The 27411-nt window shown below is 36.6% G+C and overlaps 1 protein-coding gene across 1 annotated transcript; it reads left to right on the top strand.

The window, feature by feature from the left end:
* The first annotated feature begins 2412 nt into the window (after positions 1-2412).
* On the top strand, positions 2413-20970 carry LOC113078160 (fibrinogen C domain-containing protein 1-like). Its single transcript, XM_026250476.1, has 3 exons — positions 2413-2539; positions 10031-10210; positions 20212-20970. The coding sequence occupies exons 1-3, from the start codon at positions 2413-2415 to the stop codon at positions 20472-20474; spliced, it is 570 nt and encodes a 189-aa protein (XP_026106261.1). The 3' UTR covers positions 20475-20970.
* The last annotated feature ends 6441 nt before the right edge of the window (positions 20971-27411 follow it).

Here is a 27411-nt window from a genome sequence, read left to right as displayed (position 1 = left end):
GATCAGTGATTGTCTGTGCTCAGCCTCTCTCTGCTCTGCTATACGGGAGCGCGCGCTCTTCAGGCAGACGTGCCCTCAGGACCCATATAAGGAAATTCCGCTCCATCTAACGTCACACAGAGCCATACTCGAAAAAAACTTTCCGAACCTTGTGACAAACCGGAAGGAGTATTTTCGGTACAAAAATACTCCTTCAAACGTACAACTTAATTTTTGAAACTTTGTCCATGTTTAGCATGGGAATCCAACTCTTTACCAGTGTAAAAAACTCAGTATGCATGAAATAGCATTTCACCCCCCCTTTAAATCTGGCAATGTTTCCAGTCCTCATCCATCAAAAATTCTCCTGTTTGTGTTCCATAGAAAAATTTTAACATGCTGATTTTTAACGACATGAGTGTTAGCAAATGATGACCACATTTTCCGTTTTAGGTGAACTATCCCTTTAAAGCTGTGGTTCTGTGTGACCTGCAGTCAAATGCAAGAGAGAAGTCGAACTGCCGTTCTGATCTCTGTTATGAAGGCTCTTAGAAATGCATTATTCAAGACGTTCTGATTTATTTAATTTTCCCTATGTTTAGATGAGTGAGATGGCTGCTTGTGTGTGCCACAGTATCCCAACACACAAATTAAGTTTTAACCTTAGTGACACATGAAATGTTATTTGTTGTGACAGTCCTCCATGAATAAAGGATATAAATTCCGCTGGATCCGACGACAGACTTGTTCAACTTCATTTTTGTCAGTGCCAATTCAAACATGCTCTGTTGGCACATATTAAATTAGAATGAATTCATTTCAAATTCATGGTGCTGGTATAGTATGTGTGCTCCTGACATTGAGCTCTTGTGCTCAAGCTGGAGACACAGTTTCAAGTCCAAACCAAAGTCCTTATGAATCAGAATCAGAAAGATCGTTATTGCCAATTGTGTTTACACACACAAGGAATTTGTCTTGGTGATAGTAGCTTCCCGTGCTGAAAGTTGAAGCAAGTTGTTTTATGTGTATAAGAGAGTGATGACTTTTGATTGTCTTTACAGCAATATGAGCCAGTTATATGATTATTAGATTTGCTTTCCTAGAGCTATACACTATACACTGTAGAAGTCACGTCTCTTAAACTAAAAATATATTGTTTATGCAGATTCACAGAGGTGGTATAAATGTATTTACAGTTCGTTATGCCAGTAAAGGATTTGTTCAAGTTAGGCCAAGTGACTTGTGTTTATGATTGAGTCACTGAATCATTCACTCAAACGATAAAATCAAAAACACTGATCCATTCTGGAACAAATCAAGTGAGTATCTTTTTGAGTGAGTGATTGAATCATTCACACAGCCGATTTGTTCAAAGTCACTGATTAATTTAGGACAAAACAAGTGGCTCAAACCATTAATACAAAAAAAGGGCAAGTGGCTGTGTTTATGATTGAGCTTTTTCATACAACGGATTGGTTAAAAGAAAAAAATACCTGATTCATCCTGGAACAAAATAAATGAATGAGTGAATCAGTGAATCATTCACAGAACTGATATGTTCAGACACAGATTCAGTCAGAAACAAAACAAGTGACTGATTTATTTAGGAACACCATTATGAAGCTTGTCTGGAACTATTTTTGTTCATGGTGCAAAAATAGACAAAATAACTGGCTATATTGTTTCTTAAAGGTAAGTTACTTAATATTAACTTCTTAGATAATGGTCTATTGATTAAAATTAATTTAATTAATTAAACTTATTAAAAAATGTTAATATTATTTAAGGCACAGAATTGGAATTCGAAGCAACACTTAACAATGGATTTGTGCTTTTGTGAATTCTGTAATGAGAAATAATTGAAATTAAACGCATAACTGTGTATCACATTATCAGCAGTCATTGATAATTACCCCTCTTTAATGTAACAGAACTCATTATCAGCATCTTTAATTCGATTGGTCAGGAATGTGTGAATAGCCAATGATATTAAAGCAGGTCTTCCTGTTTTGTAGCTTCTGTGCGTTCAGCAAGTTGTAAGAAACACTGTGTTCATTCCAGTCTCTGGAGGCAGGTCTCCTCCATATGCTCTTTTTAATTGTGCTGAAACAACTGCATTGATGTGAAGTGTACTTACAGATGTGTTTTCAATAGCATATCTGCAGTTGTTCTGCTCTAGGTTTTACACCTTGTCCATTTAACCTCAGCTGTTTCCATGACACTGCACTTCAGTACCTTATTGAGTCTCTTATTTAATGCTCTGATCTGGCATCTGCCAGTGGAAGGGTCATTGCATATTCCTCCAGAATCCCTCTGGAGGTTCCTGCAGATGACAAGAGATGCTTTTTTTCTGTTCTGAATATGTAAACAAGAGCTGCATCAGCTGTAATTAAATCCCTTTTTCTTGCATTTAATTGAGCTCAAGGCCCAAAAATGGATTTCACAGAGACTTGCAGACAGGCTTTGGAAAATTATCCAAATCGATATCGGTGTGGTCGACAGCACCCACCTGTAAACAACAGCTTTGATGTGGCTCACTGGGAAGGGACGGGCACGTTAGGTGCGATGATTCATCCTGCGGAGAACTGAAGATGTGCCTAATACTGTGTCACTCCGCTGGCAGGTGTTCAAAGCCCTGTATGCCGCGACCCCGGGGCGCAATCACATGTGCGAATTTGTGTGCTTGTGAGAGTGGAAACCCCTGCCCTGAACTCAAATCTCTTTGCTTCATTTCTCGAATGTCTCGCTTTTGTCTGACAGGGCGCAGGGAACAGCCATGCGAGACGCGTCTCATAGAATGGTTGCAGGGAGCAGCAGAGCATTCGCTGAAACACAGATGGAGCCGCTTGATTAAAAATTAATAGCAGAGGACGGTTGCATGGGGAGAAAATGAGCACAGCTTTTGGCCTGTCAGAAAGAAATCTGTCCTTTGCTGGCATGGCTCAGCATGAGGGCCTCTGTTTTTACCATTGCCTCGCATCCTACCAAGTGCCTCTCTTTAGTTCTAATTGAAACACAAACTGTGCTTCCTTTAAAGAGGCCTCAGAAGAATTGAAATGTGGAATTATGAAGCTCTGAGTCCAGCAGTGAATCAACAAGTAATTATACCATTTAGATGCAAAAAAGGTCATGCACTATACAAAACTGCGAACGCCTTTTAAATTCTAATTCCATTCAAACAGATCCCAAATAAGGAATTTAAATATAAGGAAGTAGAATTCAAATTACTTATATTCAAAGAAATCCATGTATTGTTTATGTAAATGTTCATGCAAAAGCTTTTTGAGATACTTGGAATGTTAGGTAAAAAGGTTGTAAAAGCCTTAACGTTTCTGGGTGGGTTGGTTGGTTGGACTTTTCAGTTTGAGAAGTCCTCATGAATGGATTTGAATTTATAGTCCTCATGAATGGATGTGTAGATGGATGGATGGATACATCTGTAGATATAGATGGAACATTTTCAAGAAAAAAAAAACTTTAACTCCAAGACTTAAAGTTTTAAGGTTTATAGGGCTGATGGATAGATTTTATGTATGGAAAATAGAAGCTTGGCATTCTGTCTAAAATCTTCTTTTGTGTTTCACTGAAGAAATAAGGTTATGCGGGTTTAAAACGACATGAGGGTGAGTAAATGATGACAGGATTTTCATTTTTGGGGAAATATCTGTTTTTATACAGACTGTTTCATGTAGTCATGAAGCCTTTCAAAGTTAAACCGCACTTTATAGTAGCTTTCACAGAACAGTTGATTAATTACCTTCTACACCTAAGTAGTAATACTACTTATTCAGGGCAACATGTCAACTATTTGATATATCTCTAAGAAATTATTGTTACTAGGGTTGAGTGAGTCTCTTGAGATTTAATTAAAGGCCATAACTATGGTTAACTATGGATTTCAGAGATTTCTGTTTGATGTCAGAGCGTGTTAAATTTTATGCCTGAAGATATGTACATTTTCATTCCAATAGCCAAAAGACTTTCTCCCAAATTTGACTTCTTTCAGTAAAAAATATTAAGCTTTGTTTTTTAGACAATACAGAGATAATAAAATTATGTTGTAAACTGATAAACATGTGACAAGTGCATCTTTCGTCTTAATTCGAATGCTTCAAATTTTGTTGTCATTCTAACTTCATTTTGGCAATTTGTGTAGAAAGAATTTTTTTTTTTTGCTTTTGGTGCATGTAAAGGCCTAGGGTTGTTATTGTTGGTCCACATGTACAGCATATCTACAAGGAAGTTAGGAAGCATTTGAATAAAAGTAGCCTTGTTTATTTATTTATTTTTCCTTCACATATAAAAGCATTTTTTCCCCATGGACCTTTTGTAAATGCAAGAGAACCGTTTTTCTGTTCATATTTCAACAATTAAAAAAAGCTATTTCATCGCAATATTGTACATATTTGGTGCTTAGACGACATTGTTTGCCCATCAAGGCCGTGGAAATGAAATGATGAAAGGTCGAGGGGCTTGTGTTAGATTTTGTTGTGTGGACTCAGATGAATGTCAGATCTGCTGTGGAGCAGCTCCTCCCTGCAGGGCTTTCAAACAGCAGTTTTGGGAGTGATCAATGGCTTTCCAAAAACAGATCAAACCGGCTTTGTGTCAACAGCACTGGCAGCTATATGAATTCACCCTGAGATGTTATTGCCTCCGTATCCAACTCATACATATAATTTACAGCGTTCATTCTCAACGGGTTTCTTCAGGAAACAGATTTTGTATTGGACATCTAGTGGCAACTCAACACAGTGCCACTGTATATATATACAAGGTACATTAGTGTTAGTGTTTTATAAGTATTAACTGTCCATACATTGCACCTGGAAAAATAAGCTACTGTGGCTCCTTTTGGTGAATTAAATATATATATATTTAAATATATTTTTAAAAAGTACAAGATTAGGCTAACTGAATATTTGTGATATCAAATAAGGTTTAGCACAAATGTAATCTTAATGTAATCCAAAAATAATCAGATTACGTTACCAAAAATGTGTAATCTAAGAGATTATATTACTGACTACAATTTTTTTAATGTAATCTGTAATCAGTAACTGATTACAATTCATAAGTAATCTACCCAGCTCTGTATAATATATATATATATATATATATATATATATATATATATATATATCGGATATCCACAAAATAGAAATCAAGCACAAGCCCCTCGATCTTTCATCATTTAATTTCCACGGCCTTGATGAGCCAGCAATGTTGTCTAAGCACTAAAATGTTGGGTCTCGTATCAGGTTATCTAGAGCCATTTGAAGCCCCGACCAGGTGAAGATAATCACACGCACATTCGTTTTTCCATAAAGAACAGCACAGCACAGCCAGCCTTCTGTCTTTAACATGGCTGCTCTGATATATCGCACCATTGTGTAACATTTCTGGGGCCCTGGGTCGAAACAGAAATGGCCTTCGAGTGCAAATGGCCTATCCATTTAGTTAGCGTGGAGACCATTAGAAGGGTGTTGGTGCTTAATAGAGCCTGCTGATGCGCTCGGCTGCTGCTGGAATGGCACCACACCAGTTCCCCTCCATACACGGCCATCATAACCATCTCTGTCATTATGCCAATATATATTACCTTTATTTAACCAGAATAAAACTCATTGAGATTAAAAATCTCTTTTACAAGAGCGTCCTGACCAAGACAGGCAGCAGCACAATTAACAAGGTTACAGACATAAAAACATATAACATATAACGTCAACATATAACAATTTATACAAGTAATAAATAATTATAAAATCATAAGAAATCAGAATTTCACCTATTATCGCAAGCGATAAACAACAGCAAGGATCGTCCGTCATAACTGAGTCAGTCATTACATCTACAGCCAGTTTGTGTAGCTTCCATGTTATTTAAAAGTAATTTAAAATCAGTCAATGAAACTGGCTCCTTAAGATTCAGGACATTTGGCAGCTGATTCCAAGTGCAGGGTGCCGCATACTTGAACGCCCCTTTTCCCAGTTCGGTCCGGACTTGAGGGACAGATAATAATAATAAGTCCTCAGAACGAAGACAATATCTTCCTGTATTTTTCTTTTCATATCATTTGAACAAATGTTAGTCTATTCTGTAGGACTGGAGGGAGGCAGATAGACTTCTGCTTTTCATCCGGGCTATGGTGTAACTTAGATTCTCAAAGTGTCAGGCACATTTCACATGCTAAGGGGTGTTTCTCAAAGTTGTAGGAGCCAAAAAATAGACACTTTAATTCAGGGAGAGAGAAAGGCTGGTCATTAAAAAATGTATATATATTGGGACGTACCCCTTAATTATTGAATTCAGGTGTTTCAATCAGACCCATTGCCAAAATCAAGCGCATAGCCATGCAGTCTGCATTTACAAACATTTGTGAAAAAATAGGTCATTCTGAAGAGTTCAGTGAATTCAACATGGTACTTGTGATAGGATGTCTTTGCAATGAGTCAGTTTGTGAAATTTGATCCATGCTAAATATTCCACGGTCAGCTGTAAGTGATATTTTAAAGTGGAAAGTTTTAGGAACAGCAGCAACTAAGCCACAATGCGGGAAACGCATAAAGTCACAGAGCTGGTTTACCAATTGCTGAGATGCATGTTGCATAAAATTCGCCAAATACTCTGCTGATTCTATAGCTGGAGTTCCAAGCTTCCACTGGCATTAATTTCAACACAAAACTGTGTAGCAGGAGCCTCATGAAATGGATTTCCATAGCCTAGCAGCTGCATGCAAGTCTTGCATCACCAAATACAATTTCAAATGTCAGATGGCTTGGTGTAAACCACTGGACTCTGGAGCAGTGTAAACCTTTTTTGGGGTGACATGGTTGGTTGGATAAGTTTGGTGTGAATGAACTTGATTTGTCCGCTCATCCCCATCAAAAACCTTTGGGATGAACTGAGCTGAGATTGCGAGTCACACCTCACAAATGCTCTGCTGGATGAATGGGTTAAAAATTCCCACAGAGACTCTCCAAAATCTTAAATCTCCAAAATGGTAACCCATACTCAGATTTTGTGCTCTGCATTTAACCCATCCAAGTTCACACACACCGCAGTGAGAAGGGAACACACACCCAGAGCAGTGAGCAGCTTTATATCCAGCACCCGGGGAGCAACTGGGGGTTCAGTGTCTTGGTCAAGGGCACTTCAGCAATGGGTATTGAGGGTGGAAGAGAGCTCTGTTCATTCACCCCAATATAAAAATCAAAAGCGAATAAAAATAAACTAAAATTCAAGTGAAAACTGAAAAGATAAAATACAAGTTAATTTGCAATATTAATAAACATTATAGTATTAAATAAAAGATAGTAATTTGCATAAATGCTGATAATAAATGCACAATTCATAAATGTTTTTTTATTTATAGTCTACAAATAATTTTTAACGCATTTTTCTTATCATAAGTGATTAATTCAGTGCAAGGTATGTTTTATGTATATATTTATTTATTAATTTTTTGGTGTTTTGATAACTTACTTTTGGGTGACATCATGAATTCCTGTTGCTTTTCAACCACCACCCTTCCCACCTGATGCTTTTTTGATTCATAGTAGCAACTTTTCATTATCCAATCAATTCCTGATGAATAAAACCCATCCTACATGTCTTCTTTCTGAATATCTGGTTTCATTCTGAAAGTAGTTGGTTATGCAAATGAAATGGGTTGTTAATGGCTTCACGTTGACTTCAAAACAATATCTCAGTGTCAGTGCTTATGTTAATAATTGTTAAAACCCGTAGCTCTTTTTTATATTTAATGTCTGTTGAACATCTGAAGCAACACATTCTGTTGAGCAAATATGGTAGTTTATTCACCTAACACCCTACCCAAACATGCGCTGCGGTTCACAACAGTTGAAGACTAGCAGCCAGCTACGATTAGACCTAGCAAAACTCTGCTGTATTGATTTTCTGTCCTGGAGGTGCAGAGCACATGCCAGTGAACGGGCTACAAAAGGAATTCATTTGTAGGTAAGCACATTAGTTTCCTGTCAAATGCTTCTCCTCCTCCCTGTGAAAACTGGGTGGAATATTAAGAGCAGAACTTACTAGAATCTGGGTCTCCCGTTGAGATATTGACTTCAGGAAGTAGACCAGAATCCTTCAAGCTTAGAAAGAGACGTTATGTTTCTAGCAGACCTGCCCCTCAGAGAGAGGAGATTCAGAAGCACACCGTTGCATCGGTTCACATGAAACTTTGCTATGAAAGTTACTGTGGAACCTTAAAGTTACTGCTAGTTCTTTTCATTTCAGAAAAAACTAAAAGCCCAGTCACAGCTGGGGGAAAATATATGATTTGTTGATGGCTTCACTAGTATCAAGACCATTCTGAACTATGAAGGCAGGGAAAATATATATGGAAAATAAATACATTTCACACTTTTAAGAACCCTCAAAACTCCAAGAAAAGTCTGTAAAAATAGGGCCCAATGGTAATATGCAGGAATTGTAGTGTATTGATATTTTATCATATTTATCATGTTGATTTTTCACTGGTGTTTTACCGATATTATGGATTGCACAATGAATTGTGTGAGTTTAAAGGTCCAGGTTGTAGGGCCTGCCACTAGAGGGCGCACTACCAAAACAATAACAATCACGTGGTTTGATGACGCTAAGAAGGAGTGTGGAATGACGGGGTTTATTGTCTTCCACCCAACAATACAGCAAATATAGTTTGACAGTAAATTATCAAATTAATTAATTACTGTTTAGTCAGATGATATGAAAACGATTACCACTTGTTCAACAAATACACTCATGTACATTCAAACACTATAATTGGGCATACATAGCAAACCCGAGTTCAATGATTTGCACGAGTAGATTACCTACAAAGTCAATGCAAAGACGCAATCAGACTATGGTTCAGACGCGTCCTCGTGCAGGTCTAGAGACACGATGCCCCGATATTGATCCTCGCTCTTTCTCTCCTCTTGTCCCAAACTCTTCATGATTTGTTTGGTTGGCCCATACGCTTATGTTTACGGGAACTGTCCTTGTCGAAAGAACCAGCTGCAGATGGTAAACAGAAATTATATTCCATAAATAAGTAACACAATTCACACTGTTGTCATGTGGTTTTGATGTCAGTAAAGGCGGTAACAACGGGTAACTAACGTCATTGACAGGCGAATGCACTGCCCCGTGTCACTGTTTAGAATGGGAATTTTCTCATGATTTACAAGTAGTTGAAAAAAAAAAATTGTAATTAGCTGGACAAAATATATAACACTAGCTTAGTGGTTTTTGGATATTTTACAGCAAATATCTTACAAATTAGACTTAGTGTAACTGAGACTTGTCGTGGCACTTGTATACTGTTGTTGTTCTCTTGTTGACCTGGCTGCTTCTATTGTTCTCATTTGTAAGTCGCTTTGGATAAAAGCATGTGCTAAATGATTAAATGTAAATGTAAATTTGAATGATACCTTTAAGCATTATAGGAAATGTCAGTAAACTTAACTGGTAGAAAAGTACCAGTACCCTTTCTGTTTTCCCACTGATTTCTTCTCACATTAAAAAACAAATGAGTAAACTTGTATAATCTACTGTGAAATGATGGGTAAAAAAGTATTTATTAAAGCCCCTTTCACACTGCACGTGTAAATTGCCGGAACATTGCCGGGTCGCCTTCTGTGTAAAAGCAAACACGTCCCGGGATTGATTCCGGCATTGAACCCGGGTCGGGGACCTAGTAACGAGCGATGTGTGAACTAACGCCAGATTTAATGTTGTGTGCTCTTTTTTGCGCGACTCTTTTACCGGCTGTTTTGAAGGAAGATCAACTTTCGCGACAAAAAAATATTTGCAAACTGTAATGAAGCAGAGATCAGTTAGTTTCTCACTTTCCGCGCTGACGCTGAGATTGTTCGCCAGCTTCAGTGAAAGTATAACGTGCCTAACGTTTTCAACTCGTACATTACACGTCACGCCCTGATGTCACGTGTCGTTACAGGACCTTTACAGGTTGTGTGTGAAAGCACGCAAATATTCTGATCTGCACATCTTTCCATTAACTTCATCTAAATCTCTTTTTCAGGCATGAAACGAATCCATGCACTTACCATTCAAGCCAACTATGAGCTGAGGATTGACCTGGAGGACTTCGAGAACAGTACCTCCTTTGCAAAGTATGGCTCTTTTGGAGTGGGTTTGTTCTCTGTTGACCCTGACGAGGATGGCTACCCACTGAGCATCGCAGACTACTCTGGCACAGCAGGTATGCTACTCACATTATTCTGCCTTTTACCGAGAGTTCCTGCAGTGTGGAGCCCAAAACTATTACATTTATTGCAAAGGCAGAGGTCTCGCAGGAAGTCATAGGTCATAGTGTCCTGCTTTTAAAGCTCTGTATTCTTAAGACATCCTGCACAACAGCAATTCAATCGTGGACCTGCATTGATGTCTGGAGCCAAAGTTCATGTCAGGTTTAATGGGGAGCCACAGGTAAACGCTGGTAAAAGCTCTTCGGTTGATATGTAGTCTTGCCTAGACAGACTTTTGACAGATTATTCTGGCCAAAAAAGTCCACTTTAGACCATAAGAGACAATATAACTGACATTTATTGTGTCCAGTTTCATTCCTTTTTTATTTTTTTTTGGGTGGGGGGTATAAATCAGATATATTACAAGTCTCTTGCAAAAAAATAAAAAAATAAATATTAAAACAATTGATGATGAAAATTTAAAATAATGCTTTAAAACTGTGTATGCATGTAAGTATTTGTCATATCTGACCCTAGACCACAATATATATATATATATATATATAAGTGTCAGTTTTTGAAATGGAGATTTATACATCATCTGAAAGCTGAATAAATAAGCTTTCCATTGATGTATGTTTTATCGGACAATATTTGGCCGAGATACAACTATTTGAAAATCTGGAATCTGAGGATGCAAAAAAAAAAACGAAATACTGAGAAAATCACCTTTGAAGTTGTCCAAATTAATTCTTATATTATTAATCAAACAATCAGTTTTTATATATTTATGGTAGGAAATGTACAAAATATCTTCATGGAACATTATCTTTACTTAATATCCTAATGATTTTTGGCATAAAAGAAAAATCGATAATTTTGACCCTTACAATGTTTTTTTGGCTATTGCTAAAAATATATTCCAGCCACTTAAGACTGGTTTTGTGGTCCAGGTCACATATATGAGTCAGATTTGTGGGAAGATTTTGAGTCAGAGTTGTGAGAAAATATGATGCGTGTCAGATCTGCATCATTTTCAGCAGCGGAAGCTCTGAAAGCAGCCAAAATAACCTAATAACCCAGCTGCTGCTATATATGCAAATCAAAGAATAAGTTTGATTTAAAGAGGAAATCGATAACTTTTTTTTTAGCTTTAAGGATTCATCTATATTTAATTTAGATAACTTTTTTTTAAGTTTGATAACTTTATTCAATTTCTGTATATTTATGCTGAAGGGCATAAGTAAATATGACATTTATTACAGTGGGTTTATATGGAGATTGTTTTAAGTTCACTTAAGTTAGAAGTTGTTATTTTTTTAAAGTCTTAATAAATGTTAAAATTGATAGCTCTCAAATATACTGTAATGTTGAACGGCTATAGTCTAAAACTCATCAGATATCAGTAGAATTGGTATCAGCCTTCAGTCATAAAAATAAGATGCCATTAAACAAATATAAAAAATCTTCATGTATCTACATTAATTTGACGATTGAATGTGAAATGATTACAATATAAAAGTATAATTAAATAATTTAATAATAATAAATGTGATTCATTTCAGGAAAAATTTGATTAATTAGTTAACTTTTTATTTTTACAGCACAAATAAATGTATAGACTATATGACTAGTGCTGGTAAAATGAGTCACAATTAGAAAAATTTTCAGAAATTTTTATTTTCATATTCTCTGTTTAAAAACCTTATGAAGTCGATAGAGTTGGGAAGAATCTAGTTAAAGTTTTCTGAAGGTTCCAAAATAAACTCACCTAGCAACCATACTTTAATATCTCTGGTAATAATAATTCGGCACAAATCAAAACCAATATCTTTAATATGTTTTGATTAATCAAAGAAGAAGTTATTGTGACTAGAGGTGTGTATCTTAACGCAGTTCAATTCCAATACAATTCAGAGGGTAACGATTCGATTATGAAACGATACTCAATGCGTAACGATGCATTTTTTTTCTCCAATTCTTTTATTAAATATAATTACTACTATATTAATCATAATAAAGTTATTTTTATTTTATCTTTGTTATTAAAACATAAGTACAAAGATGCAAAAAACAGTAGATTCATTCAAGTAAGAAAAACAAACTATCAAATATAAGGACATAGTCATTAGTGTATTCATTACAAATAAAATAGTTAAGTTTAGAGCATTCCCTTTTTTCTTTTATTGTTGGATTAACATTGAAACAGACGGCCTATGTAGTAAGACCTACTATAGTGCAAGGATCTAATATTATGTTACACATCAGATTTTCTCCCCAATTAATTAGCCTGTGCACATTCCGACTCATTTTGACTGCGTGGGTCACATGTATAAGTATATGTGTGTGTGTGTGTGTGTGTGTGTGTGTGTTAGCAAAATTTTTGTGTTAAAAAAACCCCCAAGTTAAGCACAGAGAGGAAATCCAAACTTAGTGGCCTGAATTGCACTCAGCAAAACCAAAAAGATCAGCCCAGAATAGAAACTATCATGAGAATCACAAGACTAATCTAACGTTTCCTGCCCTGTTGTCAGCGGCGTTCAGATATATTCCTGCGGCACGCAAAGCAATGGGGGCCGCGGGTTATCGCCTGCACCGAGGCGAAGTGATGAGCAATTCTCACTGCTTCACCTGCGCTGTCGCCGGGGCCTCTTTTTAACATTAATTGGGTCCTGCTCTCTATTATTTGCAGGTGTTTCTCCTCGAGCACTGCCCTTCTTTCTGGGGCCGGACGCGTGCATGACCTTCGCCGTGTGCTGGAAAGGGCAGGGATAATGAAGCCGTAGAATACATCTATGGCATTCCAATAAAGCAGACACTCGGCTTATTATGGGAGACATAAACAAACACTACGATTAACATAAATCAAGAGGAGAATACTGCATTCACGTAGCTAATTAGTGAGGCTATCTTAAACATCCCCCGCTGGATGAGTCATGCTACATTGATTCCCAATCTTATCAATTACGTCTTGTTTGGACTCTTATGCCGCTGTCTGGATTAAAATGCAGACATGGTCATATTAATGTGTACAGGTAGATTGGACTGACCATAAGCATTAAAATCACATTTAGATTTTTTTTGTCTGAGCTGTGCTTGCTCAAGTATGAAACTTGGTTTTGGATGAAATGCTGAGAGAGATCGCCATAGACTGAATGTTTTAGCACAATGAAATCAAATCAGTTTTTTTTAAGAGTAGACAGTAGTGCGGAACAAAGCAGCAGCCGAGAAACTAAAGAAATAAAGACCAAAACACTTCGCAGGCCCAAACAGTGGCTCCTAGGGGGCAACATTGTGAGATGTCCTTGACACTTTTAATAAAGGTTTGTCAGACAAATAGCACGTCCCTCCTCAGAGTCCAACCATCACAGAAATTAGAAAGGAAAAATTGTGTCACAAGGTCACAGGTAAAAGGCACATCGTGGCCATAGATCAGATGAAAACAACTGATTGTGGCAGGCAGCTAAAAATTCAACTAACAGCAGGATTTTAATATATTCTCACTTTATCTGATGCACTTTCTCTGAAAACAATGTGTCCATTTATCGGATATTAACAATGGAGCATGAAAACTTGCTGATAAAGCATTTTAATTTTGATTTTAACAATTTTTCCAGTGGTTTGGGACACTTTTAAACTGATCAGACCAGCTACACTAGTTTAACCTGGTTTAAACTGACCAATTGTTCCAGCTTAAGGTGTTCACATTGGTTTTTGGAACTTGATATTTAGTTTGTTTGGAACGCATTAGTGATACAAGATGTTTCACCAGCTCTAACCAGATTGACCAAGGTGTTCTACCAGCTGAACCAGTTCAGTACCAGCTTGGTTAAGTTAACCATCTTGACCGACTTTGACCATCATTTTTTTTAAACATTCAGTTGCTTTTAAACATGTACTATTATCTAAGATAGATAGATAGTAGATAGATAGATAGATAGATAGATAGATAGATAGATAGATAGATAGATAGATAGATAGATAGATAGATAGATAGATAGATAGATAGATAGATAGGCCCATTAACGGCCCATTCATCTGGGCCATTAAAGCATCCAAGTGACTTCTTCAGCAGACGTCTCAACTGTGCAGAGAAGCTGTCAGAAAGTGTTTTAGCGATTGTGTGTTGATGCTGAAGTACCGATTTGATATGACATTATTTCAGTACGACAGTGCATCCCTGTGGAGATTTTGATGAGCCATACCCCAGAATCCTCTATTTTTCATGCATTACTGTGATGTTTTTTTGCAGCTGAGATGAAAAAAAGAAGATATTTTGGTATAAATGTGTGCCTCATACCCTTGTCTTGCATGCTAGAATTTTCATATCATAACTGCTTTCAGTGCACAAGCATGCTGTCTTTAATGCTGATCTGTTTAATGAAAGGCATTTATGATAGCGTAGAGAAAGAGCGCTCAGCCACAGCAGGGTTCTCTGGGTAGATATAATTACCTGAGATGAGTTTTTACACCCATGATGCCCTGATCTCTGTAAACACTTTGAGTGCTAATACAGTATCAACTTCAAAGCACACTAATGACAGTTTTGCAAGCACACAGAAATGTTTTCACTACCATTAGTGAGGCCAGAGTAAGAAGCGAAATTGCATGTGAGTGTTTGATTATTTTGTAACAATGCTTGTCCAAGTATAGAAGCGTATAATTTGTCTCTGATGTTGCAGTGTTTTTCGGCATTAATTTGATTATGCATTCATGCATATACAGTACTAATGACTTGTATCGCCCTCCTGTGGTGGTGTGTCTCAAGACATTTGATAAAGCTGCACCTCCATGCTGACACTCGCTACACACCCCCTCAGGTGCACAAATTGTGAGGTCTGTTTTGCACAGAATCTGCAATTTACTGCAATGATTAACCATCTCATTCAACAGGTGATTTTTTTTTCAGTGTCGTTTGTATGATTAGGTGTACACTTTATGAACATAACAGTATATTCCTATAGCAGAGGTAGTTTGTTAAGATTTTTTCATAGAGAGAAAGAGTAAAGGATATTCTTCAAGCAGCTTTCCCAGCTGAAAAATAATTTGTACATTAGGCTGGTCTGTTTTGGTTTTCAAGAAGTTTGGGCATTTCTCAGTTGGCTGGCCAGCTAAGCCAACTGGTTTAAGCTGACGACATTGTACCAGCTTGAGGTATATATATATATATATTTATATATATATATATATATATATATATATATATATATATATATATATATATATATATATATATATATATATATATGGTTTGGGGCATTTTTTCAACCAACTTAACCTTTTAACCTGACCCCCCATTATGGGACTCATGGCTCATGGTTAACCAGAGTTGATAATGTTCCAAAATATGAAAAGTTATAGACACTGAAGTGCCTTGAACATTTTTTACCATACTGAATTGTTTTTTTTATTTGATATATAAATACATGAAATCAGTCCTGGAGCAATCTAGAAATTTAATGGGTTGAAAGTCACATGTCTCATGAGTTTCTATTTCAAATTTGAAAAGATACCAGGAAAATGAGATTCCTGCAACCATTTTTCTGAGACTATGTCTAGTCCCCCCACCCCACCCCCCAAATATAAAAAAAAATATTTACCAACTGTATTGAAGGGTTCTACAAACTATTTTAGTCATAAAACTTACACTTAAACATACCACTACATAGTTTTTTCAGCTATAAAACAATTGAAAGAAACTTAGACATCATATAAGTGATTTATTTGAGCACTAGAAAAATACAATAAGAATAATTTGCGTAAGAAAAATAAATAAATAAGATAAAAAAATATTTAACTTTGTATGCCAATTACAGTACATCCTGAGACTGCTAGAAATGCAGCATTTACAATGAATTCTGATCATATAGTCAATTATCACGTGTGCTGATAGATATGGTTATCATATAAATGCGCCATAAAGACAATAAATCATACTCTATTCATATAGATGGAATTCAAATTTATAGCCCTGATTACACAGTAATAGTGAGCTGATTTGCACTCAAACAGATGTTAATCATGAAGATACAGGCACATTCAACATAATACACACTCACACATATATAAATGTTGAAAAAGAAAAAAAGAAAAGAAAAAGGCGATCGCTAAATTCTGCCTCCATCAGATGACAGGTGTCACGAGCTGTCACGAGGGAGCGTGATGTTCCTGGTATCACACTCCGGACTTGTGGACTTCCTCATCATGAATCATAATGCGATTGTATTATTCAACACGCTATTATTATGTTTGAGATATCAACCACTGGTCGATGACCATAATGTTTGTATAAACTGTAGGTAACAGCTGGTAAAATGTACACCTAGGTCATTAAAACTGTAATGATACCTACACTTAAATATTTTCTTCTAAGCGATGTCATCAATTGCTCTTGAGCGAAATCTCCTCCCATCCATTGTCTGATTGGCATTTCGCAAGGATATCTGGGTAGTTAAAGTGTGTGGAGCCTGCATCTATGCGGGCTTCGCAGAAGACCAAGGGTACAATGGGGGCGCTGCTGAGCGCACTTCAGAGAGTTTAAAATGCTGAATGGGATAGCCTACAGACTCGTAGACTTGGCGAGCACGCGAAGTTTAAGTCCACGAGACCGAAATTCCACATGAAGTGCGCCATTTGGGACAGAGCCAATCTTCCGCCTATCTTTCACTTATTTTGGTGGATCGTCTCATTCTGTTTGTGGCACTGTATGCTACAAAACCATGCCGTTTTTTTTTACTACCAAGATGCAGTTTCTGAGCATGAGTTATTCCATAAAGGATACAAACAATACTGTCCCTTATGAACTGAAAGGTAAATAAAGGAATCATCGTCCATACTGTATATATTATCCATAACGTTGGACTTAACGTGCTCCATTAACTTTCGTTCAGTGGACCCTTACTTTCCTAACTAAACCGGGATTTACAGCTGTGGATGTGTTTATGACTCGTTATTATGATGAATCTGGCATGTACTGCATTTTTATTCATTGTGTTTTGATGTGTACTGCTTGCACAAATTTAGCAAATACATTCTCTATAAGCTTTCCATTGAAAAACAGCGATCTGTCGTCGATGCTTGAGGCTTAGATCTTTATAATGATATATAGTTTGTCAAGATTAAATGTGTCCCATTTCATTTAATCTATTCGTAAATATTGACAGGTGCAAACAAGTGGAGTTTAGGACACCTGCATGTTGCATGTTGCAGTAGATGCAGGTTGAAACCAGTTTAACCTTGTTTATACTGACCACATGTTTACCGCTTAAGGAGTTCTGGTTGCTCCAGTTAATTATCTAAACCAGCTTTGACCTGCTGACTATAAATGGCTAAAACGAATGTCATTATTTACTCACCTCATGTTGTTCCAAACCTGTGAGACTTACTTCCTTCTGTGGAACTTAAGTCTTTTGAAGAAAATCTTTTGAAGGATTGGTTACCAATATTCTTCAAAATAACTTTGTGTGTTTGTGTATGTGTATGTGAGTCCTAGAGTAAATAGTCATAGAGGTTTAAAACCATATGAGGGTAAAGATCTTAAAAGTTTGTCCAAATCAAACAGTTTTGGTCCCTGTTGACTTCTATTTTATGGACACAAAATATAACGGAAGTCAGTGGATACCAAACTCTTAGCCAAAGTGGTAGACCAAGCAGTCCATCTTAAAGCAGCTTGGGACAGCCGAAGACCATAAATGACCATCTTAGACTTGTTAAATACCAGGTAAAGCTAGCTTTATTTGCGTAATTTTTCTGCAGGCAACATCTCCACATCTTTTCATTAGCTCTCCTTTCACAGTCCAGGTGCTGTCATTTTACACCACCATCATTCTGCTGATTTGTTATCTGCTACACCACACTGATGAATCTATGAGGCAACCGAAACGAGTTTATGATGTGTAACACACTTTATAATATGACATAACGGGATCAATTGGATCTCCTATGTCCCAATAAAACAGCTATCACTATTACGATACATGTTGCAGTAGAGTAGAATTAGAGTGAAAGAAAGAGAAAGAGGACAGGAGAAAGGTTTTTACTGCAAGGTTGGCAATAAAAGGCTGATCTTTACCCAGCGGAGCCGGGCAGTATTGAGGCAGGAACTGGGATTAAATTAGCCTAGCTGCACACTGCAACATTATGTCCCTGAAACATACATCACAGAGCTTAATAAGGGTACATTAACACGTCTCTCTCTCCTCATCACATTCTCAGTATTCAGCTATAAACATACTAAGGTGATTGAAACATGTTTTGCTGCTCAATATATGAGCCCATTAGCAGTATTTTAGCATCACTATTCTAAATAATTGGATTTTATGAATTTAAGGTTTTAAATGCAAATTTAAATACAGACAAATAATTGTGCATTTTTATGCACAAAACTAATAATGCATTCAAAAGTAGTGTATTGTGCACTTTTTTCCTTTAAAAGTATTGAAAACTATAAAACTATATGAACAAAAGTGCAATATCATTTGGTTTGCAAACACTTTCTACAGCAGTATTCCTTTTACATTGTAGCAGTTAAAATATTTCTTGTAAATCTTAACTTATAACATCAATTTAATTAAATTAAAACAAGCTATTTGTCACTGCCAGGACGTTAACGTTTTTGTAGAAAATATTTTCTAGTTTGTCATAGAAAAACAAGTTATGCTCAGAGTCCAGATTCTCGATCATAACACAGCAGAGTGTGGCACGGGGCAACACTTGAGGGGGGGGTAGAGACCAGGTGCGGAATGAGGGAGAATATTTAGGGTGTGCTCACACTAGGCAATCATAACCTCCAGTGCCTGGCTCGTTTGACTAGTGTGATCGCTCCGTTTAGCAGTCCCTGGCTCGATTGGAAGAGGTGGGCAAGAATAGGTTAAGTTATATAAAGATGAGTGAGTATGAGTGCTAACTGCGCCAGAAGCACAGATTTTCTGATGCGTGGAGCATGATTGCGTGAATATTTCTGAGCGGCAAAAGTGATAGATGTGTAAAGCAATATATTGCGAGAAGGCCGTGTGTTACCGCGTCCCATATGACTCAAAATAATAAACTGCAAAGTTAACAAAACAATGCACTCCACTGTGTTGAGCAAGTGCTTCTCTGCTGTCTTAATGTGCTATCTAAACCTTCCTATTTCCCATTTATGAAGTCGTGATTACAAGCTCATTGCATTCTTTTCTGTAGAAAATAACAGTGGACAGTGGTTTGTGAATGCTGATGCGTAGCCTAAATAATTTGATCCCCTCATCCCCTCCTGTGACTTATTATTTGTCTGTATGTGTATTTAGAGCAAGTGAGCAACGGACTTTCATAATAATAATAATAATAATAATAAAACTGCGTTAACATGCTATAAAATAATTATCGACATTATTCAATTAATGCATTAATAACGCGTTAAATTACCCAGCCCTAATATATATATATATATATATATATATATATATATATATATATATATATATATATATATATGAAAAGAAGTCTTTTATGGTCACCAAGACTTGTAACTTATTCTTGTGATTCAAAGCAGAATTTTCAGCAGCCATTATTTAATTTTTAGTATCACATGATCCTTCAGAAATCATTGTAATATGCTAATATTATTTGGTGCACAAAATTTCTTATTATTATCAGTGTTGATGTTTAATATTTTTGTGGAACCAGCAATTAAATTTTCAGGACTCGTATATAAAGACAAAAGGTACTTCTTATGCATTGTTTTAAAGTTCCATCTGAGTTAGGATGGTGCTTGTGATGTAGACTGTAGTCAGCAACATAGCTCACTATGTTTTGAAACAAAACTTCTATTCTTTGTTGAAACTGTGTACTGTTTTACTGCAGTAATCTTAACTTTCCATGACACGGATAAACAAAGACGTTGCGGTTGAGTGACTTTCTTGTTCTTTTGTTTCTGTCTCTTTTTCTCACCGTCCCTGTCTCTCACATGCTCACTCTTCCACCCTTACTCTGTCTTTCTCAATCTTTCTCTCCATCATGCATTGATCCGACGCCGCAGGCGACTCGCTGCTCAAACACAACGGGATGAAATTCACCACTAAGGACAAGGACAACGATCATTCTGAGAATAACTGCGCGTCCTTCTACCACGGCGCCTGGTGGTACCGCAACTGCCACACCTCCAACCTCAACGGACAGTACCTGCGCGGCCAGCACACCTCGTATGCCGACGGCATCGAGTGGTCGTCCTGGACGGGTTGGCAGTATTCGCTGAAGTTCACCGAGATGAAGATTAGGCCAACCAAGGAGGAGAATAAATGAGTGAGGACTAGAACACTTGACTAGAAGAGCTCAAAGATGGCTGTAGGTGTTAGAGACACTCAATACAGAAACGCAAGAACTTTCCGGCAACAACCTCTTTCTCATGTTTCCGTTTCTATTCATCTCTCAATTCCCGTTTTCCTACCATCTTGTAGTGTTTGTGCTAATGGGCCGATGTTTTTCTCTTGATCTGTTGTTCACATCTCTGAATATTATTATGAAACATTGCAGGTATTGTCAAAAATGTACTGATGAAATAAAAAGATCGATAGTTGTTGTCTATAAAAAGAAAAAAGAAAAACAAACAAAAAAATACTTCTGTAGATGTGAAATTTAGCAAGAACGTGTAGCTTTTCATAAAAATAAAGACTTTTAACTCTTCAGACATCTGACGGAGAGGCAGCTTGTCCTATGTTTTTTTTTTCATTCAGTGCTTAATCAGTAACTCATGGCTAAACATGACAAGGTTGCCATTGGTGTGTCCAGCCCCTGGTGTAATATCGGGGAGGTATCTAGATTTTCCCACATGTCGAGTAAATCTGTTATTGACCACCAGAGATGCTCAAAGAGAATATATGTCACAGTGGTGGCTTTCAGAGTGATGGGCCAGCAGTACAGGTGCATTTTTCACTCTGACAGGTCAGTCGGTGGAGGTTTATCAATGGAGAAGCTGAACGTCTATCAGAAAACACAATAACCCTTTGGTGTTACTGTCGGATAGAAGAGTGTTGGATTTTATCTTATGCACAGTAGTTTAGATTCACCTGATATCACAATGAGATGGATTGATGGAGCCTTAAAGGGTTAGTTTTCCAAAAAATGAAAATTATGTCATTAATAACTCACCCTCATGTCGTTCCAAACCCGTTCTAAACCCGTTCATCTTCAGAACACAGTTTAAGATATTTTAGATTTAGTCCAAGAGCTTTCTGTCCCTCCATTGAAACTGTGTGTACGGTATACTGTCCATGTCCAGAAAGGTAAGAAAAAAAACATCAAAGTAGTCCATGTGACATCAGAGGGGCAGTTAGAATTTTTTGAAGCATCTAAAATACATTTTGGTCCAAAAATAGCAAAAACTATGACTTTATTCAGCATTGTCTTCTCTTAGGGGGCAGGTAATGTTCAATGAGTTCAATGACATCATTTGCATTTTTCGGTGAACTAAGGCTTAATCTCAGAGAACTGAACTTGAGTTGAACTGCTTTTTTGTTGCTGTTGTTTTTGTTGTTGTGAACAGACTGACCCTTATATTTTAATTGTCAGATCATCTGCCGATCAATTGAGTAGCTTATTTAGCTCTTTATTTTTCCACCAGTACATGATCAAGTTATTGATTAAATGCCATTTGTTTCAGGTAAATTGTGAAGTTCTCAAAATATTTTGCTTAAAAGGACTGGTTTACCCTTAATGAAAGGTGTCAAGATTTAAATTGCATTTAAATTGCATTTAGGTATTTAAGACCTAATATTTTATAAAAGTGTCACAAGTGTTGGATTCTCTTAAAAGTCAATGTCAGAAAACTGACAGACGTGTGTGTCTGTACATGTTTTTCTATACTGGTGGGGACTTAAACCTGAATACACACCAACACATGGGAACTTGTGTCACCATGGGTACAAGCTTGTAAATCGTACAGAATGATTTTAGTTTTTTTGGGTTTTTTTTTTTTTGATAAAATGCTAATAGTTTTTTTGTGAGTGGTAGGTTTAGGTGTAGGGTGATAGAAAATACAGTTTGTACAGCATAAAAACCATTACACCTATGGGGAGTCCCTACGAGGGTAGTTAACCAGACGTGTGTGTGTGTGTGTGTGTGTGTGTGTGTGTGTGTGTGTGTGTGTGTGTGTGTGAATGTGAGCGTGTGTGTATGTGATTTTTGTGTGTGTTCAACAAATTGCTGAATCATTTACTGATTTGTTCAAAATAATGAATCATTCAGAAAGAAGCAACACCCAGAGAAGTGCAACGACATTGAATCTATTTTCATTGATGATGCTGCATTATTTAACTGTTGTATGAAATCATGAGGGTGTGTGTAACTGATATCACTGATTTTGGGGTAAACTATTCTTAATGCTTCTCTATCTGTTTTTATTTGTTTGCTTTTTACATCTGCAGACTTGACTCACTAATTTCTTTAATTTAATTTATGGCACTGACAATGAACATGTTACCTTTCCATACAATCAACTTGCAATGTCCTTTTACCCACTTCCATGTGTTTTATATGTATTTCTATTAGTTTTGATAACAGTGTTGAACTTGTCAACCTGCTGTTTTATTTGTACACTAATGCCATTTATCCTGTGACATCCATGTTTAGAATGTGAAAATCATCTTCATAACTCCATTTGTAGCTTTACATTAAATGTGTACATTGATTATCTTATCAAAGATGAACATTTTCTGAACTTTAAACAGCAACATCAAAATAGTCATTTCAGTTTCGAAATGTTTTAGTAATCAGTTATGTATCTATACTGGAAGAGTATAAACAAGTTTTATTATTCAAAGGATAACTAATCCCTCAGAGAATAAAAAAAAAAGCAAAGCATTTCAATATCAACCTGCTTTATTATTCATCCATGTTTCAATGGCCAATTTACAGAAAAGATTTCAATGACCACCCCTACTGAAAAACCAATTCACCAGCATCAGACGAGCTCAAAACTACAAAAGAGCAAACAGCTGTCACAGGTGTTTCTGTGAGGTGAAACCGTTTCAGATGAACGTCTCAATGTAGAATGAGTTTCACAGTCAATTCTCTCTGGAAACCGTAGGAGGGTTTTCAGTGATCCAGTAAAAAGACGGCAATAAAATACACCTCACCTCATCTCGCCTGTTTTTCTTGCTCTCCGGGTATTTTAAAAGAAGTGTTGTTCTTTTAGGGTATGAAACTGATAAATATGGACTGAGATTGGTTTTGCACCAAAGGAGAGAACGTGCGACAGCTAGTGCTTTTTTGGAATAACAGATTCTCAGTTCATGGCCCCATGCAGTCACTTTCTGTGAACTTCTTGGAACTCCGGAACCCCTGCCGATGGCCTCTCAAACTACACCTGTCTGCTGACGGCGCTTGCCAGTCATCCATGTAAATAATTTAACCGTGAAATTGAGCATGTCTTGCAGTATAACAACTCCCCGGGATCACAAGAGGACGTTTTCCTTTCTCTTCACATCCTGCCCTCGCTAACATCCCCAAACCTACAAAACCATCCTTGTGGCCATGCAGCTATGAAAGGGAACGCAGATTTATCTACACTGTTGACATTTGGTATGCTCTGCTACATTTTGAAAATTGCGATGGACTCATGGTCCATTTATAGGTCTTTTATTTAGCAGTATTTTTTGTTGATTATTAAAGTGTTCTTGTAGCTCAAGTGGTAAAGTATTGCATTAACAAGCGCAAGGTTGGGGGTTCGATTCCCCAGGAACACATGATAGGTAAAAATGTATAGCCTGAATGCACTGTAAGTTGCTTTGGATAAACGCATCTGCTAAATGCATTAATTTAAAATGTGTTTAACGTTCAGAGTAACATTTAATAAACATACACAGTTTCTAGTGTAGTCTCTACTGTGTGACTGGGGCATTTCCTCTGACAGAAGCAGACTAATTTCACCTTAGCAGCTTGGGAGTGAATGTCAGCTGAGGTCAGCTCATTAGCTGGTAATTGACTAGGTAGGCCAAGAAAAGATCCCTAGGTAAAGTTTTTTTTTTTTAATGTGTATATTGCAACTGTCACATTTGCCTTGCTTTTAAATATTTGCAAATGTGACAATCTCAGGCCTGGATGTAATAATGAGGCTCTCAAGTGATGGATGTTTCAAGAATGTTGTGAAAATATAGGGCACTGAATAGAGGAATGGAGAAATTTTGCCTTTTTCTGTGATTCTCCTGGAGTATGGAAACGAAAATGGTTAATATCCAGCAATCATGCAACATTCATTTTCATATAAGATGACAGCAGCCTCCTTTTTTTTACTTTTTATTTCCTAACATAACTTCATAAATCCTGAAATATTATAAGATTGGAAATGAAAGAACTCAGCTTTTTAGGAGTTTGCATTAAGGCAAATAATAATAATAATAATAATTTTGCCAATATTCATTGAGTTGATTTTCCAAGTCATTGTTGATTTATAAATTATTTAAAATTATATTTAATAAAATTGTGACACCCAGGAAATGACACCAGTTACTGTGTATTTTTTAGTTCATCCTCGTAACACGATTGATGGAAAGTCCCTTAGTAATAGAACAATAACTTTTGAAAAGGTTACTAGCTCTGCAAAAGGGACATTTCACACCGAATTCTATTAAAACTGAAGAACATCTGCCAAAACACCTTGTAAAATAATAACAGCGAAAGCTTTATTGCAACAGCACAAAAAAAAAAAAAAATTCCAATATGCTAAGCTTTTACTCTTCCAATGGTTTTTTCATCTGATCAAAAATACAGTTTTTAAATATTATAACATTTGAAAATAAGATTATAACATTTGATCCTTTATAAATCATTCTAATATGCTGATTTGCTGCTCAATTATTGTCAGTTATTATTGGTGCTCATTAAAAATAATTCTTATAATTATTGAATTTGAAAACATTTTAAATGGTAATAATATGTGACATTATTACTGTTTTTCTGATATATATATATGCCTTGAAGCACTTTTTTATTTCAGTATGGTACTCACATTCATGACTTTTTCCCCCTTTTTTTGTGAGAATCAATCATGTATAATCTCTTATGTGTGGTGAAAGGGAATGACTCTGCAGGTTCTTCCAAGAACATAGTTGCATTATCTGTGTTTCAGGAAGTGTTAGAATGATGTGCATCTACTCAGCAGAACTCAGGACCAAAACCAAGTGAGGGATGCCTCAGAAGCGAGAGCCGTGCTGATGGAACGCTTCAGATATTCAACACTCAGCAAGTCATAAACAGATCTGGCTTCTTATCTTCATCCCCCAATATCCTTACGCCTACTTGTCTTCCACACAGACAGATTTACAGAAGATGCTTCCCGATACTTTGCCTCTCTATTTTCAGCTCACTAGATGCCATTTGGGGCCTCCTGACCAGCCCGATCGATAAGGCCCATCGCATTTTAAGCTTTTGCATCATGAGGTTTCTGTATTATTGAATTGCATCTTCTCACAGTGATTCATGAGGGTACAAACATCTTCTTTTTTCACAGAAACCTCTCGGCCCCTCACCAGCCACCTGCTGCAGTCATTTTGATGCACTGGTCCCTCATGTGATTGCTGTTTAATGAAAAACAGGCCAGCATAGCCCTGCTCTCCTATTACAGATTAATTGATTTGAGGTGAAGAATGTCCCTTGTAGAGGTGAATAGTTTTACCCGAGTCATTAATCCCCTCAACCAGATATTGAAACCCCCCTGACTGCCCTCTTTAGCAAAAATGATCTCCCTTGATCTCTTTCCCTCACTCTCTTATCTTCTAATCAGCTGTCCTTCTGATTTGGCTCAGTTTAAGATTCATATGTATCATCTCATAATGTTTCACGGACCATCATTCACTATTTAGCAGCAATTATCTGCAAATTTAGAAATTCATATTTGGCAAAGCAGTGACATTTACAGGTTGAAGTGAAAAAAATAAATAATTCTGGAGCCCACTGCACAGTAAGGAAATGTGACCGTAAGCTCAATGACTAGTCTTATTGTGAAGTTTTTGTGACTTAGCTTGATATTTCAACTGGAGATTCCTGTCTGTGTAGTGAGCAAATGCAAGGGTCTTCTGAGGGTTTTTCCACTTTCTCTTGAAACGAAATGATGTTCATATGGTTAACAAAAATCAATAGTATATTCTCTAGGCGAGTGGATGGTGCTTAAAGGGATAGTTCATCCAAAATTAAAATCTGTTATTAATTACTCACCGCCATGTTGTTCCAAACCCGTAAGACCTCCATTTATCTGCGGAACACAAATTAAGATATTTTTGATGCATCCCGAGGGCTCTCTGACCCTCTCATAGACAGCAAGGGTACTGCCACAATTAGCATCCAGAAAAATAGCAAAGGACAATGGTAAAGTAATCCATGTTACATCAGGGGTTCAACCATAATATTGCGAAGCTATGAAAATACTTTTTGTGTGCAAAAGACAAAAAATTAAAAAGAAAAAAACAAACAAAAAAACATTATTAAACAATTTGTCTTCTCCATGTCACCCTAGTGCCAATTTGCAGAGTATACACTGAATGCAAACAGTGTATGCTGTTCTGTGTTAGTTGCATCATATGGTTATGTTTTCTACACTGTCTGCGCTTTGATCTGAACAAAAAACAACATATCTGCGTGGCGTTGCTAACACAGAACAGCATACGCTGTTTGCATTCAGTGGATACTCTCAAAAATGGCACTAGGGTGACACGGAGGAAATTAATTGTTGAATAAAGTCATTATTTTTGTTTTCTTTGCATTCAAAAATTATTCTTGTAGATTCGTAATATTATGGTTGAACGACATGAGGGTGAGTAATTAATGACTGAATTTTTTATTTTTGGGTGAAGCATTATTACGTGAAGCATTAAGACTTTAGGACAATTATGAAGTCAAATATTCCAAATGTGAATGTCAGAGATTCAAACATGATGACAAATGAATGACACAGCAAAGTGTCTCACTGCATGGGGTTCTGTGTTATTCATCACCAGGAGAACCACATTTGGTCAAAATCGAATTTAATTAATTAATTAAAATAATAATTGCTTAATTTTACAAACTGAAATTAGCATTTTATATAATAGTATAATATAATAGAGCAGTATAAACATAATGATAGCCTAATACACAATGATCAATAATATATTTTTTAATAAATTGTACTGTTATTCAATAAATTTGTTATTATCAGTGTTATCAATATTATTAATAATAATACTTTATTATGACCTATCATTTATAT

Source organism: Carassius auratus, unplaced genomic scaffold, assembly GCF_003368295.1.
Source record: "Carassius auratus strain Wakin unplaced genomic scaffold, ASM336829v1 scaf_tig00024441, whole genome shotgun sequence".
NCBI lineage: Eukaryota > Metazoa > Chordata > Actinopteri > Cypriniformes > Cyprinidae > Carassius > Carassius auratus.
Note: the sequence above shows the minus strand (reverse complement) of the source record. Positions and strands in the feature narration are given on the sequence as shown.